Raw genomic sequence first — 21001 nt, 5'->3', positions numbered from 1 at the left:
CTGTGAAACTGTGTCCAGTGCTGTAGATTTAATAAAATTTAATTCTGTCTTACAGATATTTTTGTTGCCTGTACACATACACCCAGTGTAAAGTTGGTTGTTTAACCTCTAGTCATTCATATGTGGCTTGCCCTAAGTAATACAATCTCTCAGAGTAATCTAATTAAAAGAATGCAGTTCATGCAATTTGACCAGTTTAAATCATTAGCATCATCTTTACCATTCTACAAAACGTCTTAAAGGGATAGTTCAACCAAAATCATTTACTCACCTTCATGTGGTTCCAAACCTGTACTTTCGTTCTTCTGTGAAACTATGTATTGACTTTCATTGTATGGAAAAAAACAAAACATGTTCAACAGAAGAAAGAAAGTCATTCAGGTTCAGAAAAACATGAGGATGAGTAAATTTTTTTGGGTGAACTATCCCTTTAAGAGTGACATCGAATTATAAAATGAACAGATGAAGCTATTTGAAGAAAAAAGATATGATTGCAAAGGTCTATTCACGTGAGATTTTGTGTGTAAAGTGGCATCAAGTATCAGTTGAATGAAGAGTTCTGGAGAGTTAAGTAAGCCTTGATCAGCTACGACATGAGTGATGAGTAATTATAGGCGGACCAGGGTTTAAGAATAGACTGCAGCTGGTGGTATCATTTCACAAGTTTGGACAGTCCCATCTTAAGGTGGATCATCTTCCCCAGGTTGCAACATGGCAGTCAAAATCATGCTTGGGGACAATCTTAAAGCACTGAGGATATAAGCAAGTTGTGCCCTCGGTTGTGAAATTTCTCAAATTTAGTAATGGTAAAGCTGGAACCTTTTGTCCAAAGTTGGACAATCAGTTGACCATCATTGGTAGAACATCTTAGTATTGTTTGTGCTATGCTTTTTAACAAATTTTAACTGTATCATTAGCTTTTCTTTCTCTTTGTCAAAGCAATGGTGTGGTTGAGAACGAAGGGGGTTTCCATTATCTCAGCTACACACGCATCTTCTAAAAATGACGAGGTGTCACCTTACTGTGGATATTTATATCGCTGAATTCATGGGGAGTTGGTTTGATGCCCCCTTCCAACCCCTCTGCCTTCTTTTCCAGTCGTTCCCTGTCTGTCTGGCCTTTGAACCTTGTTTTCCCTATATACAGGAAGGGTGGAGCTTCTATATTCTCCAGAACGTTAATGAAGCTCCAGTCACAGGGCGAGTTTGTCTCATCCGAGAGTCTTCCAGGGCCCACCACGGCCCCACGATCCAGCGTCCCACCCCATAACCCAACACCCTCCTGTTCACCAACAGAAAATACACCAAAGCAGGACCTGAGACCTTCGGCAGTTCTAGTCTAGGGTCCTCACTGTATTACAAGGACAAGCATGGCTGACAAACTGGGACTTGCAGGTGTGGCGGACGAGCCCAGCGCCCTGAACATCTTCACTCTGCTGGAGAGGGTGTCCGGGATCATAGATAATGTGCAGGCGTGCCAGCAGCGCATGGAGGAGAGACAGCTGGAGCTGGAGAACACCGTGAAGAACATCCAGGCGGATGTCGTGAAGTTGACGAAGGAGCACACAGCAACGAGTGGCACTGTGGAGAAACTTCTGGAGAAAACACGCAAGGTCAGCTGCCACGTCAAGGATGTCCGTGTCCGGGTGGAGAAGCAGAACCTACGTGTCAAGAAGGTGGAGGAAACCCAAGTCGAGCTGCTGAACAAGAACAAGTTCCGTGTCGTGATCTACCAGGTAAATTATCTCTGCTTTTTGTGGTATGTGAGTTTTCTTTTGGACTGGGTATTTCTGGGTTAGTTTAGATCCCTAAAGCAGGTCTAATTTTGGAAACGTACAACCTTAGAATAGTGGACCATTTTCTGTTGTTCATGGTTGAAACTCCATGCATTGATTATTTTTTTGGACTCTGAGCTTGTCCTACAACATTTCAACTTGAGGGAAAGGGTCCATCAAAGATAGACAGATTATTACAAGATACAAGGTCTTGCATGATCCAAGATACATCACGATACACTAGAAGGTCATATGGCCTACAGCCAAAAGCAATACAGTAGGAATGTTCTGCCAGTCCCCACTGAGAATGGAGGATTAGGTTGGCGGCCATTTTATCTGATATGTGGCAGGATGTCTGGAGTAACAAGCAAATAAACCATGTAATATGATCCATGAAAGAGCAAAAATGAATTAATATTCACTCTAGTATTTTAGAGAATGAACTATACAACCTTATCTGGAATACTGCTGTCGTAAATGAGGCTAGAGGTCTTAAATGAGAGTAAGATCGATTACAGAAATTATGACAGAGGAATGTTTCATTGCTAAATCTGGATATATTGTTTCATACATCTGCAAGAGATACATTTATAGCTTGATAAATATTTGACATAGCTTGTATTTGGATTACTGTGAACAAAAGCACTTTATGCATTAAAACAAAAAAAAAAAATTGCTCATTGTTATTAAAGTTTTCAGATAACCATAATAACCATAGAATATAGAATATATATATATATATATATATATATATATATATATATATATATATATATATATATATATGCCTTTTTATAAGTAGATTTTCTGGAATTAAGCTAATAAAAGCTGCTCTTTTTTGTGTTTGTGTTGGAATTTACTTACTGTCTAATTTTATTTACCAGATTCATAATTATGGACCATTTATGTATTTGTTGCTGTCCACATTTGAAAATGTATCTCCATTTGCCACATCATAGAGACAAAAGGGTTGCCCATGCACGCAAATTAACTCATATTTTCCTTCTCAAACAATCATACTTTTAAATACTGCCCATGGGATTGATCGTCTCTTGTACCGTGAGCAGAACAGCTGACAGATTTGTTCAGGGTTATTCTGAGAGCTGCACTGAAGCTTCATGTCCTAATATAGTGTTATCGCGTCTGACAGAGTGATGGTGAAAAAAGCTATCGACAGAGTGTTTAATAACGATTTAACATTGGTAGTTCGTTATATCAGCAGTGTTTTTCCTTATAAAAAAAGATTCGTTATTAGAAGTGTAGACACGCAAAGCCGGGTTCAACCTTAATTGGCTTTAGCCCAGTGACTGACAGTAAAACATGTAACTTGATTCAGTTATTTTGTATGCCTCATAGCGATTAGACTTTGAATTGGACTATTGATAGGTGAATGTTAATGTGTTTACAAACCTACCTGATCTTTATTTGTGGCCAGAAGTAGTAGAAGACTCACAACGCTATATTAATTCGGCTGTGGTAATTCTTAAGCACTTTAGATAGCGATTGTAGTTAAAATTACCTCAGAGCTTTAAGAGAACAAGATACAAACAAAAGTTGGAAGCATTTAATCGTCGTATGGGTCAAAAATAAAGCCTGGTGGCAAGAATCGTTTTCTCCTACATTTAAAAGTATGTAACGGCTTTCAGGAATTCTTGATTCTGATTGGTCAGTCGGAGATTCAGCGAGAAACTGGTGACCGAGCTACTTTCACGTCTCTCTCGTATTATTCCGCGTATGTATCAGTTAGCGATTGTAGTGAAAATTACATCAGAGCTTTAAAAGAACAAGATACAAACAAAAGTTGGAAGCATTTAATCATAGTCTGGGTCAAAAATAAAGCCATGGTGGCAAGAATCGTTTTCTCCATTTAAAAGTATGTAACAGCTTTCAGGAATACTTGATTCTGATTGGTCAGTCGCGGATTCAGCGGGTAACTGATGACGTCTCTCGTATCAATCCGCGTATGTATCAGTAAGCGATTGTAGTGAAAATTACCTCAGAGCTTTATTAAATAATTTCAAGTATCTCATATCTCAAGTTCACACATTTATTTGTTGACTAGCTGGTCACATTTCCTTCACTATCCTGTGACCTACCAAAACGATGACTCTTAAAGATATTAATTATACTGTTTTTTTAGAACTATAATCGAACTTTTTTTAAAACACATAATTACAAACATCGCACAATAATCAAAATATGTTGATTAATATATTGTTCAAAATAGATAAACAAACTATAGATAAACTGTACACACATGGAATGGGGTTGTTCAGTATGTAGGCCTACTTTTTTCTTTGTTGCCTAAATCCATTTGACTGAAGGCTTTAGATGTGCTATATATGGTATCTTTATGGTAAATTTATTGTCTTCCCACAGGGAGATAATGAGGTCCCAGCTGTAGCTGCCCCCAAAGCCTCTCCAAAGGGAGCAACGGGCGGAGATGCTCCCATAGACCCAGATGCACCAGAGGCCCCGCTCCCAGACTCAGATGAGGAATACATGGTTGTTGAGGAGGCCGACTCATCTACTGCTGCCAAAATAAAGAAGACCGGCCTGAAGCGCATTGAAAGCTTGAAGCAGACCTTCTCGCGTGAGAACATGACTAAGACCAAAGAGAACCTGGGCACCAAGGTCAACAAGCTCGGTGAGCGCATAGTAACTGCCGAACGGCGTGAGAAAATCCGCCAGTCCGGGGAACGGCTGAAACAGTCTGGGGAACGTTTCAAGGAAACCATCACGAAAACCGTGCCAGCAAAGCTGAACCTGAAGAAGGAAAGGACGGTGGCCGAAGGTCAGGAAGGAGCAGAAGGGACCACGGAAGGAACAGCACCTGTCCCACCACCCAAGGGCCGCAAGCCCAGCCCTGATGTGGCCTACACAGAGCCGACAGAGAAACAAGAAGGTCCGGATGAAGGCAAGGGCGAGGAATCGGAAGTGCCGATGTATGATATGAAGCAGCTTTCTTAAACAGCAAGTCTGACAGTCACATTTGGGAAAGACTAATGTACAGATATGAATTAGATTATGGAGAACTTGAAGGTGGAAAGATTGGGAAGATCAGAGATCTTGCTTCTGAGTGTGTGGATCAGTGGATTGTGCTTGCGACAATTGAATGAGCGAATTGAGGAAGTTGTACACTACAAACAATATCCATAGAGTTTTTTTTTTTTCTTTTGATTTTCCTGTTTACATCTGTTATGGACTATGAAGGGTTATGAATGTTAAACCAGTGTACTGAGATGACTAGGCTATGGTTTTTAATTTAAATTCAGCTAAAATTAGGGTGCACTCACTAAGGTTTTTTTTTGTTTTGTTTGTTTTTTTTGTCTTTATTCTGCCACCAATGAGTGACACATCATGAAAAAGTAAGTTTTTGGAAACAAATACTGTATTCACAGATGTGTCCATCTACAGACACTACAGATATAGTGAGTAGTGTTCAGCAGGTCATGTGATCCCAATATGGCGTCCCCCATGATAGGACACCCACTTAATATAGAAAACAGCTTTTTGTAAGACACTGATGTCTCTCGCTAAAAATTACTGAGTGCACGTTTTAGGAATTGCATATTAATTAATTAACATTTTATTTGTTAGGCATGTGTAAAATTACTTTAAATAGCTGAATTTATATATATTTATATATAAAAATGTACAAAGATGGATAACAGAAGTGCATTTTGGACTTTATCTGGAGAACTTTGAACATATTCTGGTGTCGACTGACATCCAGCATGTCAACAAGGAATGAGTTTAGAATTTTTTTTTTTTTTTTTTTTTTTCAATTTAGATGTTGTAGCTGTTTTTGGAATATAACATTAACTGTGCAGACAAGTCATTTATAACAACATTTTTTCTGTGCCTTTCTGTGTTGTTCATGTAAACTATAAAACACAACTTTTGCAGTCTAACCTTGGTGATGAACCATCACTATTCAGTTGTAGTATTTTTAAATAAACATTTTAACTCAATCAGCTGGTTTCTGGAGAATTTGTGGAAAATGCATATAGTGTATAACTATATGCATAGTGTATAACAAGATTTATTATAATAGATTTGCAATCAGTCTGGTATTTAAAGATCTCAGTAGTAAAATTTGCTGCACGTAAAAATTGCGGCACATTATTTCCTATCATGCAGGTGTCCAAACTTTTTTTATTGTGGTCAAATGGATAAAAAATAGTAACAGGCCACATAGTTGTAATGACGATAAAAAGACATCAACATCAATGCACTGCAAAAGTAACGATTCCAGATGGTAGACCACTATAAGGGGCATTTCTGAATAGTTAAAAAAAATGCATGTTTGTGTAAGTATATTTCAACTTTTTTTTATTGCTGCTTTCAAACAAGGAGGAAAAAAACATTTCACAATAAAATCCCTCCCATCTAAATGAGAAATTCCAGTGCGAGTCCTACTTCAGCTCTCTAAAACAGAATGGCAAATGACAAGAATAGTCATTCTAAATTTAGAATAAATTCTCACGAACTCCACAAACTAAACAAGAGACTTGGAGTTAAAAGAACAGATAAAAAATATAAGCAAATATCCTGCTTTTATTTATTGATTTGCATATTTTTCTTTTCTAACTTGCTTAATGTGTCAAAAGAGCTCTGGAATCTTGGAGCAAATTATTGGTTTATTTACAGTCACAAAGCAAAGCGACTCCCCTCAGTGTCCAATGGTCCGGGTTCTGGCTGCTCCGGAGCAACAATGAAAAGATGTACGTCAGGTCTGTCCGTCTTGGTTTTTTGTACACTGGGCAGGAGTACAGATTAATAGGCTGCTTCTTGGTTTCTGTGGTGCTGCTCACCGCATACACATGTGCAACTGGCAAAGGTGTGAAGAGAACCTACCAAACAAGATTATACACACTGTATATCATGGCTTTGCAAATGAAGACAGTCATACATGAAAGATTAGTTAACTTTGGATTCACCTTTGATGGTATATGCCTTTTTTAAATAGTATTATAGTCAAATTAATTGTAAAGAACTACACTACCCACAATTAGGCAGCACCCTGGATCTATAGCAAGAAGAACAGTGCCAAGAGAACTACTAGAAGCACTGTGAATGATATTCAATCTCTCCAGTCTCAAGCATTTGTATGTTTCCCTATTTGCAATTAACCTTAAATATATTACATTTTATACCATTTTATAATGTATTGTTTGTTTTTTAGATAACGTCATTTGCACTGCTTCATGGACTATCCAGTTAATAAAAGATTTTAACGAACAGGAAAAATACTACAGAAATTAAGCCGGTGGAGAAAGTGGGTGATCACTGTTGTGGTCTTATACAATTAAGCCATTTCATTAACAGCTAAACTACATGGTCAAAAATATGTGAACACCAGTCCAGTCAACTTCTGCCACACCAGACTGAAAACCATTTCTATATGAAACTCACTTTGTGCACAGGGAACAGAAAAGGGCCCACAAGAAGTCTATTTGAGTGAAGATTTTATGGCTGTGTGCTTGATTTTATCTACCTGTTAACTTTGTGTGTAGATGAAACTGCAAACATGTTATTCACATACTTTTGGCCATGTATTGTCTTATTACATCCTTCCCTAAATACCTTCGGTGATGATTCTGTCAGTTTTGCATTTCGCTTGTCCCACCCAGCACCATCCAGATAGAGGCCGTAGATGTAGACACCGCCCACATCTCCTGGAGGGGGGGCTGTGACATCTTCCTTCATCATGCGAGTGACATCGTTGAGTAGGACGACGGTGTCTAGGGCCCAGCCTTTAGACAGATTTATTCGAGTGGTCTCTTGACGCATTGCTGTTAAGAACCCCTTCAGTGAAGAACAGACATTAAATAAGTATTTTACTGGAGAAACCTGATTATTTGTGTGAAATATAAGATGAGGTCCTCAAATTTTTTGCCTCACCTGTGGATTGAAAAACCCTGTGAGCCAAAACTGATTAGGTCGACCATTAAATGTCCAGTTGTGGAACTGCTGGTTCCTCTCAAGAAGTTCAGTGAACCAGAAACCCAGAGACGCAGAATCCCAAGAGATCTTTTGCCAGGTCTTTGGAACACGTGCATCATACATGCTGTCCAGAGCGTCACGAAGATCCTCTGACATTATGATAGTCCCTTTGGGATTACAAAATCATTGTATTACAATACAACAGCAAAATAAGTGTCTTTTCTGATGATATTGTTGATGTTTATTTACTTATTAAAGTGTTTTCTGTACTGTAGGTGAAAGTTTCTGAAACTCACCATCAATAGCAAGTTTAAGGTCGGTGAGGGTACTGCGCACACGACCAATGACGCGCTGCATTCTGTCAAGCTCTTGACGAAGGAATATAGTCATGGGCTGGAATGCACCCATTTTTTGTAGACTACTCCTCACCTGCAATCATTTGAAAGTCAAATTTATTAGTATATCGCTTTTCACAATACACATTTTTTCAAAACAGCTTAACAGAAAATCATGTTTTTTAATGTTTATATCTTAAAGGTGCAACATGTAAATTTTATCTAGTGGTGAGGTTGCGAACTGCAACTAACAATGCACACTCCTCACACCCCTCCCTTTTGGAGAAGCTACGGTGGCTGTCTGGCCGACACAAGACAAAGATTTCTTCATCTCAGACAGAAGAGGGTAGCCTGTGTGAAGCAATGAGGATTCTTCTTAATTCTAACAAATTTATTCTAATAAACCAGATGACTACTACTACTACTATTACTACTACTTTGTGCATATTCAACATAGTGACGATGCAAGCTACCTCTAAAAACACCAACGAACACAGTGACAAAATGCGCTCTGTAGAGTGTTTGTCCGTTTAGGGTTACTGTAGAAACATGCCGGCGCATAATGGCGACTTGACATGGTTGGACATATTTACATCCAACTTTATATAAAGAGCTGGGAGATAATATATATAGTTTTGCAGAAAAATAAAAAAATTGTCGACTTGTCCAGATTGCAAATCGGGTGGGAAATCTGAGCATAAGTTGTGTAGTGTATTCCAGCCTTTACTCGCAAACTACAATTCCTGTTCCTCAAAGTGAGAACCAGACCGGTTATAAACATAAATATGATCGAATGAGTTGTAATAGGAGATGTTGGCTGTAATGATGAGAGTATAGTAGTACATATCGTATACATATAGTAGTCATTCCATGTTTTGGCATCACACTACATTTGTACCGCATCTGAGTCCAACTAAACCATGCCCTAACGATATGGGGGTCAAATGTGCTCGGGCATGGTTCAGATCACCTAGTGTGTGTGTGTTTGGTGGCCCAATAACTTTATCTTCACCTCGTGTGGCACATAGTCAGCAGGAAGTTTTTCTAGCATCTCATTGGCCATTTTCTGGACAGACTCCTCCCTGGTCTCACCCTCCCCGCTGCTGCTGTCTTTAGGCTGGATGTTGAGGATAGTACTCAGGGTTTCATTAGCCATGTTGGTCTGGAAAGTGATGTCAGCATTGGGGTGGAGGCCAAATACCTATTAGAATTAGAATTAGAATCAATAGTTCAAGCTCAAATAGTTTATTTGTGATTTGCTCTGCTTACACAGGTAAAGAGGCATTGAAATGCTTAAGACAAGGCTCAGGTCACAAAAACAATTGCAGGACATAACCATTAGGATACAATAGGTTATAGGATATGTGACCACCCAGCTGTCCCATACAAATCCAGAGAAAAATAATAGAAATCTGTATCACCTCAGGTGTATCAACCAATGGCAGAGTATCGATATGCGCATGGTAATCCTGTAGCATCCTGGCCTGTGGTATAGTATATCCCTTATAGAAGCAAAATTTGTCCCCAAACATGCTCTCACCAAACCAGATACGGGCGAAAGTATTGAGCAGGCGTTTGTCCATGTCATCTGTGACACGCCCACCATACTGCACCTACAGAACCAAAAGTAAAAATATGTTGCCAAAAGTTTGGATGTGTCAAATAAAAGAGGTACAATAACACAGCGGCATGTTCAAATTATACCTCTCCCAGCATGTACCGCAGGCAATTCCAGTTTACTCCTCTCTTGACATCGATATCATCCAGGTGGTTCTGCACAAACTGGACACTGGATGTGAAATCAGCCTGGTTGAACTCATAGGGAATATTCCAGCCGAGTGGACCAAATTTGCGTCTCTCCTTTAGTGGGAATATGACAATGAGGACAACATAACTCCAATGGCTATGAACTGAAATAGTACATGTTATTGAATCAACTGCAGTTTATGAAAAGCTAATAATTAATTAAATGAAATGTTTGAATTTAAAATTAAAATAAATAAATGGGGCTGAGATATATATCAGAGTTAAGACTGAGATATATATTCAGAGTTAAGAGTGTGTTCAGAGCAGCTTGATTCGCAGTAAATGCTGCTTCTGATGAACTCTTCTTGTGCTGTAAGTTTAATGTGCACTTGGGAACACAATGTGCACTAGATTCAGTTTATTTGCACATTTGCATAATTTCCAAAATTTTTTATATGGACAGATGCTTACAGCATTTTGCCAGTATTTCACCAAAATAAAAGCTTGCTTGCACAATTGAAAGTGAGAAAGAATGTAAGGCATAAATATTAGAATCATAGCACATAGTGTAAAATAAAATTATAATTTTAATTATTATCAAATATTCCTTTTTTTTGTTTTACAATGCAACTGTAATTTACAATATATTTCTGTCTTAATTTTTCATATTTAAAATTAAAACTACTACTACTACTAATTATTATTATTATTATTATGAATTCGATTGGGTTCCTCAAACACTAGTGTGAATGCAATATGGAGCCGTGAACAAATCTCAGGGGGTACTTTATGTAAATATTTCAAGGGTTTTGACTGGCAATCAAATTTGGAAATGACTGCATATACAGTAATAAAAACAATTCATTTGCTATTTTAATTACATTACTGACAAATGCTTTTGGTCTTTTGTGAACTAATATTTAATAAAGAACTGACATATGGCCTGCATTTGAACTCTAATGCAATAATAAAAATGTTTATGAAGTAATGATTTAAAGCATGTCAGGATCTTTTAACACACCGGAGGGTCTTGAAAGGGAAATACACTTACTTAGTTGCTTCTAAGAGCTCACAAAAACTTTTAATAGAACTAACCAACGCTTATAACCCTAATGTATTGTCAAGGTCAGAGGGGACTTTATTATTACAACAAAAACCTTTTTTTCCTTTTTCAAGCCACGTTTCCATCGAAATTACCCAGAACAATTTGTCCCATCTAAAGTACCATGAAGATTAGTCCAGTGACATAGGACTACGAGCAACTTTCCAGTTCCCGCTGGATTTCGTCCTGCACATATAAGCTTAATAAACCCTGAACCCCGTCATCTGTCCATCGGTCGTAATTTTTAAACTCCATTGTTGACGTGAACTGCAAATAACTTTACTGCACGCTACGCAACAGACTATTTCTAAAAATGGTGGTTGAAATAAAATGATGCATGGAGTCAACAAATCAAAATTCTGCGTGAACTCAACCAATCAGCATGTTCAGCGCGCAAGTCCCACCCCCGAAAGTTCCTCAACTTTGAAAAAGTACAATTTCACTAGCAGGGACTTTCTGACAGGCAAATTTTTGCCTGGAATTTAGACCATGGTCCCTGCAGTCGAAACAAACAGAGTACCACCCCAAAATCCCTAGTTCCTGGGGAAAGTTCCTGCGTTGGAAACACGGCTAAAAAGTGAATGGAGATACTTACCAACAAAATGTTTAAAATGTATAAAAATGACTAAAACTTCAACCAAAATGAAAATGTGAAATATAAAAATAGTAGTGCTGGTTTTTAATTTAAATTCAGCTAAAATTAGGGTGCACTCACTAAGGTTTTTTTTTGTTTTGTTTGTTTTTTTTGTCTTTATTCTGCCACCAATGAGTGACACATCATGAAAAAGTAAGTTTTTGGAAACAAATACTGTATTCACAGATGTGTCCATCTACAGACACTACAGATATAGTGAGTAGTGTTCAGCAGGTCATGTGATCCCAATATGGCGTCCCCCATGATAGGACACCCACTTAATATAGAAAACAGCTTTTTGTAAGACACTGATGTCTCTCGCTAAAAATTACTGAGTGCACGTTTTAGGAATTGCATATTAATTAATTAACATTTTATTTGTTAGGCATGTGTAAAATTACTTTAAATAGCTGAATTTATATATATTTATATATAAAAATGTACAAAGATGGATAACAGAAGTGCATTTTGGACTTTATCTGGAGAACTTTGAACATATTCTGGTGTCGACTGACATCCAGCATGTCAACAAGGAATGAGTTTAGAATTTTTTTTTTTTTTTTTTTCAATTTAGATGTTGTAGCTGTTTTTGGAATATAACATTAACTGTGCAGACAAGTCATTTATAACAACATTTTTTCTGTGCCTTTCTGTGTTGTTCATGTAAACTATAAAACACAACTTTTGCAGTCTAACCTTGGTGATGAACCATCACTATTCAGTTGTAGTATTTTTAAATAAACATTTTAACTCAATCAGCTGGTTTCTGGAGAATTTGTGGAAAATGCATATAGTGTATAACTATATGCATAGTGTATAACAAGATTTATTATAATAGATTTGCAATCAGTCTGGTATTTAAAGATCTCAGTAGTAAAATTTGCTGCACGTAAAAATTGCGGCACATTATTTCCTATCATGCAGGTGTCCAAACTTTTTTATTGTGGTCAAATGGATAAAAAATAGTAACAGGCCACATAGTTGTAATGACGATAAAAAGACATCAACATCAATGCACTGCAAAAGTAACGATTCCAGATGGTAGACCACTATAAGGGGCATTTCTGAATAGTTAAAAAAAATGCATGTTTGTGTAAGTATATTTCAACTTTTTTTTTATTGCTGCTTTCAAACAAGGAGGAAAAAAACATTTCACAATAAAATCCCTCCCATCTAAATGAGAAATTCCAGTGCGAGTCCTACTTCAGCTCTCTAAAACAGAATGGCAAATGACAAGAATAGTCATTCTAAATTTAGAATAAATTCTCACGAACTCCACAAACTAAACAAGAGACTTGGAGTTAAAAGAACAGATAAAAAATATAAGCAAATATCCTGCTTTTATTTATTGATTTGCATATTTTTCTTTTCTAACTTGCTTAATGTGTCAAAAGAGCTCTGGAATCTTGGAGCAAATTATTGGTTTATTTACAGTCACAAAGCAAAGCGACTCCCCTCAGTGTCCAATGGTCCGGGTTCTGGCTGCTCCGGAGCAACAATGAAAAGATGTACGTCAGGTCTGTCCGTCTTGGTTTTTTGTACACTGGGCAGGAGTACAGATTAATAGGCTGCTTCTTGGTTTCTGTGGTGCTGCTCACCGCATACACATGTGCAACTGGCAAAGGTGTGAAGAGAACCTACCAAACAAGATTATACACACTGTATATCATGGCTTTGCAAATGAAGACAGTCATACATGAAAGATTAGTTAACTTTGGATTCACCTTTGATGGTATATGCCTTTTTTAAATAGTATTATAGTCAAATTAATTGTAAAGAACTACACTACCCACAATTAGGCAGCACCCTGGATCTATAGCAAGAAGAACAGTGCCAAGAGAACTACTAGAAGCACTGTGAATGATATTCAATCTCTCCAGTCTCAAGCATTTGTATGTTTCCCTATTTGCAATTAACCTTAAATATATTACATTTTATACCATTTTATAATGTATTGTTTGTTTTTTAGATAACGTCATTTGCACTGCTTCATGGACTATCCAGTTAATAAAAGATTTTAACGAACAGGAAAAATACTACAGAAATTAAGCCGGTGGAGAAAGTGGGTGATCACTGTTGTGGTCTTATACAATTAAGCCATTTCATTAACAGCTAAACTACATGGTCAAAAATATGTGAACACCAGTCCAGTCAACTTCTGCCACACCAGACTGAAAACCATTTCTATATGAAACTCACTTTGTGCACAGGGAACAGAAAAGGGCCCACAAGAAGTCTATTTGAGTGAAGATTTTATGGCTGTGTGCTTGATTTTATCTACCTGTTAACTTTGTGTGTAGATGAAACTGCAAACATGTTATTCACATACTTTTGGCCATGTATTGTCTTATTACATCCTTCCCTAAATACCTTCGGTGATGATTCTGTCAGTTTTGCATTTCGCTTGTCCCACCCAGCACCATCCAGATAGAGGCCGTAGATGTAGACACCGCCCACATCTCCTGGAGGGGGGGCTGTGACATCTTCCTTCATCATGCGAGTGACATCGTTGAGTAGGACGACGGTGTCTAGGGCCCAGCCTTTAGACAGATTTATTCAAGTGGTCTCTTGACGCATTGCTGTTAAGAACCCCTTCAGTGAAGAACAGACATTAAATAAGTATTTTACTGGAGAAACCTGATTATTTGTGTGAAATATAAGATGAGGTCCTCAAATTTTTTGCCTCACCTGTGGATTGAAAAACCCTGTGAGCCAAAACTGATTAGGTCGACCATTAAATGTCCAGTTGTGGAACTGCTGGTTCCTCTCAAGAAGTTCAGTGAACCAGAAACCCAGAGACGCAGAATCCCAAGAGATCTTTTGCCAGGTCTTTGGAACACGTGCATCATACATGCTGTCCAGAGCGTCACGAAGATCCTCTGACATTATGATAGTCCCTTTGGGATTACAAAATCATTGTATTACAATACAACAGCAAAATAAGTGTCTTTTCTGATGATATTGTTGATGTTTATTTACTTATTAAAGTGTTTTCTGTACTGTAGGTGAAAGTTTCTGAAACTCACCATCAATAGCAAGTTTAAGGTCGGTGAGGGTACTGCGCACACGACCAATGACGCGCTGCATTCTGTCAAGCTCTTGACGAAGGAATATAGTCATGGGCTGGAATGCACCCATTTTTTGTAGACTACTCCTCACCTGCAATCATTTGAAAGTCAAATTTATTAGTATATCGCTTTTCACAATACACATTTTTTCAAAACAGCTTAACAGAAAATCATGTTTTTTAATGTTTATATCTTAAAGGTGCAACATGTAAATTTTATCTAGTGGTGAGGTTGCGAACTGCAACTAACAATGCACACTCCTCACACCCCTCCCTTTTGGAGAAGCTACGGTGGCTGTCTGGCCGACACAAGACAAAGATTTCTTCATCTCAGACAGAAGAGGGTAGCCTGTGTGAAGCAATGAGGATTCTTCTTAATTCTAACAAATTTATTCTAATAAACCAGATGACTACTACTACTACTATTACTACTACTTTGTGCATATTCAACATAGTGACGATGCAAGCTACCTCTAAAAACACCAACGAACACAGTGACAAAATGCGCTCTGTAGAGTGTTTGTCCGTTTAGGGTTACTGTAGAAACATGCCGGCGCATAATGGCGACTTGACATGGTTGGACATATTTACATCCAACTTTATATAAAGAGCTGGGAGATAATATATATAGTTTTGCAGAAAAATAAAAAAATTGTCGACTTGTCCAGATTGCAAATCGGGTGGGAAATCTGAGCATAAGTTGTGTAGTGTATTCCAGCCTTTACTCGCAAACTACAATTCCTGTTCCTCAAAGTGAGAACCAGACCGGTTATAAACATAAATATGATCGAATGAGTTGTAATAGGAGATGTTGGCTGTAATGATGAGAGTATAGTAGTACATATCGTATACATATAGTAGTCATTCCATGTTTTGGCATCACACTACATTTGTACCGCATCTGAGTCCAACTAAACCATGCCCTAACGATATGGGGGTCAAATGTGCTCGGGCATGGTTCAGATCACCTAGTGTGTGTGTGTTTGGTGGCCCAATAACTTTATCTTCACCTCGTGTGGCACATAGTCAGCAGGAAGTTTTTCTAGCATCTCATTGGCCATTTTCTGGACAGACTCCTCCCTGGTCTCACCCTCCCCGCTGCTGCTGTCTTTAGGCTGGATGTTGAGGATAGTACTCAGGGTTTCATTAGCCATGTTGGTCTGGAAAGTGATGTCAGCATTGGGGTGGAGGCCAAATACCTATTAGAATTAGAATTAGAATCAATAGTTCAAGCTCAAATAGTTTATTTGTGATTTGCTCTGCTTACACAGGTAAAGAGGCATTGAAATGCTTAAGACAAGGCTCAGGTCACAAAAACAATTGCAGGACATAACCATTAGGATACAATAGGTTATAGGATATGTGACCACCCAGCTGTCCCATACAAATCCAGAGAAAAATAATAGAAATCTGTATCACCTCAGGTGTATCAACCAATGGCAGAGTATCGATATGCGCATGGTAATCCTGTAGCATCCTGGCCTGTGGTATAGTATATCCCTTATAGAAGCAAAATTTGTCCCCAAACATGCTCTCACCAAACCAGATACGGGCGAAAGTATTGAGCAGGCGTTTGTCCATGTCATCTGTGACACGCCCACCATACTGCACCTACAGAACCAAAAGTAAAAATATGTTGCCAAAAGTTTGGATGTGTCAAATAAAAGAGGTACAATAACACAGCGGCATGTTCAAATTATACCTCTCCCAGCATGTACCGCAGGCAATTCCAGTTTACTCCTCTCTTGACATCGATATCATCCAGGTGGTTCTGCACAAACTGGACACTGGATGTGAAATCAGCCTGGTTGAACTCATAGGGAATATTCCAGCCGAGTGGACCAAATTTGCGTCTCTCCTTTAGTGGGAATATGACAATGAGGACAACATAACTCCAATGGCTATGAACTGAAATAGTACATGTTATTGAATCAACTGCAGTTTATGAAAAGCTAATAATTAATTAAATGAAATGTTTGAATTTAAAATTAAAATAAATAAATGGGGCTGAGATATATATCAGAGTTAAGACTGAGATATATATTCAGAGTTAAGAGTGTGTTCAGAGCAGCTTGATTCGCAGTAAATGCTGCTTCTGATGAACTCTTCTTGTGCTGTAAGTTTAATGTGCACTTGGGAACACAATGTGCACTAGATTCAGTTTATTTGCACATTTGCATAATTTCCAAAATTTTTTATATGGACAGATGCTTACAGCATTTTGCCAGTATTTCACCAAAATAAAAGCTTGCTTGCACAATTGAAAGTGAGAAAGAATGTAAGGCATAAATATTAGAATCATAGCACATAGTGTAAAATAAAATTATAATTTTAATTATTATCAAATATTCCTTTTTTTTGTTTTACAATGCAACTGTAATTTACAATATATTTCTGTCTTAATTTTTCATATTTAAAATTAAAACTACTACTACTACTAATTATTATTATTATTATTATGAATTCGATTGGGTTCCTCAAACACTAGTGTGAATGCAATATGGAGCCGTGAACAAATCTCAGGGGGTACTTTATGTAAATATTTCAAGGGTTTTGACTGGCAATCAAATTTGGAAATGACTGCATATACAGTAATAAAAACAATTCATTTGCTATTTTAATTACATTACTGACAAATGCTTTTGGTCTTTTGTGAACTAATATTTAATAAAGAACTGACATATGGCCTGCATTTGAACTCTAATGCAATAATAAAAATGTTTATGAAGTAATGATTTAAAGCATGTCAGGATCTTTTAACACACCGGAGGGTCTTGAAAGGGAAATACACTTACTTAGTTGCTTCTAAGAGCTCACAAAAAACTTTTAATAGAACTAACCAACGCTTATAACCCTAATGTATTGTCAAGGTCAGAGGGGACTTTATTATTACAACAAAAACCTTTTTTTCCTTTTTCAAGCCACGTTTCCATCGAAATTACCCAGAACAATTTGTCCCATCTAAAGTACCATGAAGATTAGTCCAGTGACATAGGACTACGAGCAACTTTCCAGTTCCCGCTGGATTTCGTCCTGCACATATAAGCTTAATAAACCCTGAACCCCGTCATCTGTCCATCGGTCGTAATTTTTAAACTCCATTGTTGACGTGAACTGCAAATAACTTTACTGCACGCTACGCAACAGACTATTTCTAAAAATGGTGGTTGAAATAAAATGATGCATGGAGTCAACAAATCAAAATTCTGCGTGAACTCAACCAATCAGCATGTTCAGCGCGCAAGTCCCACCCCCGAAAGTTCCTCAACTTTGAAAAAGTACAATTTCACTAGCAGGGACTTTCTGACAGGCAAATTTTTGCCTGGAATTTAGACCATGGTCCCTGCAGTCGAAACAAACAGAGTACCACCCCAAAATCCCTAGTTCCTGGGGAAAGTTCCTGCGTTGGAAACACGGCTAAAAAGTGAATGGAGATACTTACCAACAAAATGTTTAAAATGTATAAAAATGACTAAAACTTCAACCAAAATGAAAATGTGAAATATAAAAATAGTAGTGCTGGTTTTTAATTTAAATTCAGCTAAAATTAGGGTGCACTCACTAAGGTTTTTTTTTGTTTTGTTTGTTTTTTTTGTCTTTATTCTGCCACCAATGAGTGACACATCATGAAAAAGTAAGTTTTTGGAAACAAATACTGTATTCACAGATGTGTCCATCTACAGACACTACAGATATAGTGAGTAGTGTTCAGCAGGTCATGTGATCCCAATATGGCGTCCCCCATGATAGGACACCCACTTAATATAGAAAACAGCTTTTTGTAAGACACTGATGTCTCTCGCTAAAAATTACTGAGTGCACGTTTTAGGAATTGCATATTAATTAATTAACATTTTATTTGTTAGGCATGTGTAAAATTACTTTAAATAGCTGAATTTATATATATTTATATATAAAAATGTACAAAGATGGATAACAGAAGTGCATTTTGGACTTTATCTGGAGAACTTTGAACATATTCTGGTGTCGACTGACATCCAGCATGTCAACAAGGAATGAGTTTAGAATTTTTTTTTTTTTTTTTTCAATTTAGATGTTGTAGCTGTTTTTGGAATATAACATTAACTGTGCAGACAAGTCATTTATAACAACATTTTTTCTGTGCCTTTCTGTGTTGTTCATGTAAACTATAAAACACAACTTTTGCAGTCTAACCTTGGTGATGAACCATCACTATTCAGTTGTAGTATTTTTAAATAAACATTTTAACTCAATCAGCTGGTTTCTGGAGAATTTGTGGAAAATGCATATAGTGTATAACTATATGCATAGTGTATAACAAGATTTATTATAATAGATTTGCAATCAGTCTGGTATTTAAAGATCTCAGTAGTAAAATTTGCTGCACGTAAAAATTGCGGCACATTATTTCCTATCATGCAGGTGTCCAAACTTTTTTTATTGTGGTCAAATGGATAAAAAATAGTAACAGGCCACATAGTTGTAATGACGATAAAAAGACATCAACATCAATGCACTGCAAAAGTAACGATTCCAGATGGTAGACCACTATAAGGGGCATTTCTGAATAGTTAAAAAAAATGCATGTTTGTGTAAGTATATTTCAACTTTTTTTTTATTGCTGCTTTCAAACAAGGAGGAAAAAAACATTTCACAATAAAATCCCTCCCATCTAAATGAGAAATTCCAGTGCGAGTCCTACTTCAGCTCTCTAAAACAGAATGGCAAATGACAAGAATAGTCATTCTAAATTTAGAATAAATTCTCACGAACTCCACAAACTAAACAAGAGACTTGGAGTTAAAAGAACAGATAAAAAATATAAGCAAATATCCTGCTTTTATTTATTGATTTGCATATTTTTCTTTTCTAACTTGCTTAATGTGTCAAAAGAGCTCTGGAATCTTGGAGCAAATTATTGGTTTATTTACAGTCACAAAGCAAAGCGACTCCCCTCAGTGTCCAATGGTCCGGGTTCTGGCTGCTCCGGAGCAACAATGAAAAGATGTACGTCAGGTCTGTCCGTCTTGGTTTTTTGTACACTGGGCAGGAGTACAGATTAATAGGCTGCTTCTTGGTTTCTGTGGTGCTGCTCACCGCATACACATGTGCAACTGGCAAAGGTGTGAAGAGAACCTACCAAACAAGATTATACACACTGTATATCATGGCTTTGCAAATGAAGACAGTCATACATGAAAGATTAGTTAACTTTGGATTCACCTTTGATGGTATATGCCTTTTTTAAATAGTATTATAGTCAAATTAATTGTAAAGAACTACACTACCCACAATTAGGCAGCACCCTGGATCTATAGCAAGAAGAACAGTGCCAAGAGAACTACTAGAAGCACTGTGAATGATATTCAATCTCTCCAGTCTCAAGCATTTGTATGTTTCCCTATTTGCAATTAACCTTAAATATATTACATTTTATACCATTTTATAATGTATTGTTTGTTTTTTAGATAACGTCATTTGCACTGCTTCATGGACTATCCAGTTAATAAAAGATTTTAACGAACAGGAAAAATACTACAGAAATTAAGCCGGTGGAGAAAGTGGGTGATCACTGTTGTGGTCTTATACAATTAAGCCATTTCATTAACAGCTAAACTACATGGTCAAAAATATGTGAACACCAGTCCAGTCAACTTCTGCCACAACAGACTGAAAACCATTTCTATATGAAACTCACTTTGTGCACAGGGAACAGAAAAGGGCCCACAAGAAGTCTATTTGAGTGAAGATTTTATGGCTGTGTGCTTGATTTTATCTACCTGTTAACTTTGTGTGTAGATGAAACTGCAAACATGTTATTCACATACTTTTGGCCATGTATTGTCTTATTACATCCTTCCCTAAATACCTTCGGTGATGATTCTGTCAGTTTTGCATTTCGCTTGTCCCACCCAGCACCATCCAGATAGAGGCCGTAGATGTAGACACCGCCCACATCTCCTGGAGGGGGGGCTGTGACATCTTCCTTCATCATGCGAGTGACATCGTTGAGTAGGACGACGGTGTCTAGGGCCCAGCCTTTAGACAGATTTATTCGAGTGGTCTCTTGACGCATTGCTGTTAAGAACCCCTTCAGTGAAGAACAGACATTAAATAAGTATTTTACTGGAGAAACCTGATTATTTGTGTGAAATATAAGATGAGGTCCTCAAATTTTTTGCCTCACCTGTGGATTGAAAAACCCTGTGAGCCAAAACTGATTAGGTCGACCATTAAATGTCCAGTTGTGGAACTGCTGGTTCCTCTCAAGAAGTTCAGTGAACCAGAAACCCAGAGACGCAGAATCCCAAGAGATCTTTTGCCAGGTCTTTGGAACACGTGCATCATACATGCTGTCCAGAGCGTCACGAAGATCCTCTGACATTATGATAGTCCCTTTGGGATTACAAAA

The 21001-nt window shown here is 37.5% G+C and overlaps 4 protein-coding genes across 4 annotated transcripts in view; 1 reads left to right on the top strand and 3 right to left on the bottom strand.

Moving 5' to 3' along the window:
• The first annotated feature begins 827 nt into the window (after nt 1–827).
• On the top strand, nt 828–5742 carry cavin4b (caveolae associated protein 4b). The gene is made up of 2 exons (XM_067378093.1): nt 828–1735; nt 4154–5742. The coding sequence occupies exons 1-2, from the start codon at nt 1370–1372 to the stop codon at nt 4742–4744; spliced, it is 957 nt and encodes a 318-aa protein (XP_067234194.1). The 5' UTR covers nt 828–1369; the 3' UTR covers nt 4745–5742.
• Nucleotides 5743–6121: 379 nt separating this feature from the next.
• LOC137013673 (dynein axonemal heavy chain 8-like) lies at nt 6122–14033 on the bottom strand. The gene is made up of 8 exons (XM_067377653.1): nt 13911–14033; nt 9763–9918; nt 9480–9671; nt 9071–9259; nt 8020–8152; nt 7682–7890; nt 7364–7585; nt 6122–6630 (listed from the first exon to the last, which is right to left on the bottom strand). Exons 1-8 carry the CDS (start codon nt 14031–14033, stop codon nt 6418–6420), a joined length of 1437 nt encoding a protein of 478 aa, XP_067233754.1. The 3' UTR covers nt 6122–6417.
• Nucleotides 14034–14096: 63 nt separating this feature from the next.
• LOC137013672 (dynein axonemal heavy chain 8-like) lies at nt 14097–18352 on the bottom strand. Its single transcript, XM_067377652.1, has 7 exons — nt 18293–18352; nt 16310–16465; nt 16027–16218; nt 15618–15806; nt 14567–14699; nt 14229–14437; nt 14097–14132 (listed from the first exon to the last, which is right to left on the bottom strand). Exons 1-7 carry the CDS (start codon nt 18350–18352, stop codon nt 14097–14099), a joined length of 975 nt encoding a protein of 324 aa, XP_067233753.1.
• Nucleotides 18353–19215: 863 nt separating this feature from the next.
• Nucleotides 19216–21001, bottom strand: part of LOC137013487 (dynein axonemal heavy chain 5-like) — a 50114-nt gene continuing 48328 nt past the window's right edge. Inside the window, exons 78-80 of the mRNA XM_067377266.1 lie at nt 20777–20985; nt 20459–20680; nt 19216–19725 (exon numbers count right to left, since the gene is read on the bottom strand). Coding sequence (XP_067233367.1) covers nt 19513–19725; nt 20459–20680; nt 20777–20985 — 644 coding nt within the window. The 3' untranslated portion in view covers nt 19216–19512. The remainder of the gene's footprint in view (nt 19726–20458; nt 20681–20776; nt 20986–21001) is intronic.

This window comes from Chanodichthys erythropterus, chromosome 23, assembly GCF_024489055.1.
Source record: "Chanodichthys erythropterus isolate Z2021 chromosome 23, ASM2448905v1, whole genome shotgun sequence".
NCBI lineage: Eukaryota > Metazoa > Chordata > Actinopteri > Cypriniformes > Xenocyprididae > Chanodichthys > Chanodichthys erythropterus.
This window is presented reverse-complemented; position numbering and strand designations above follow the sequence as displayed.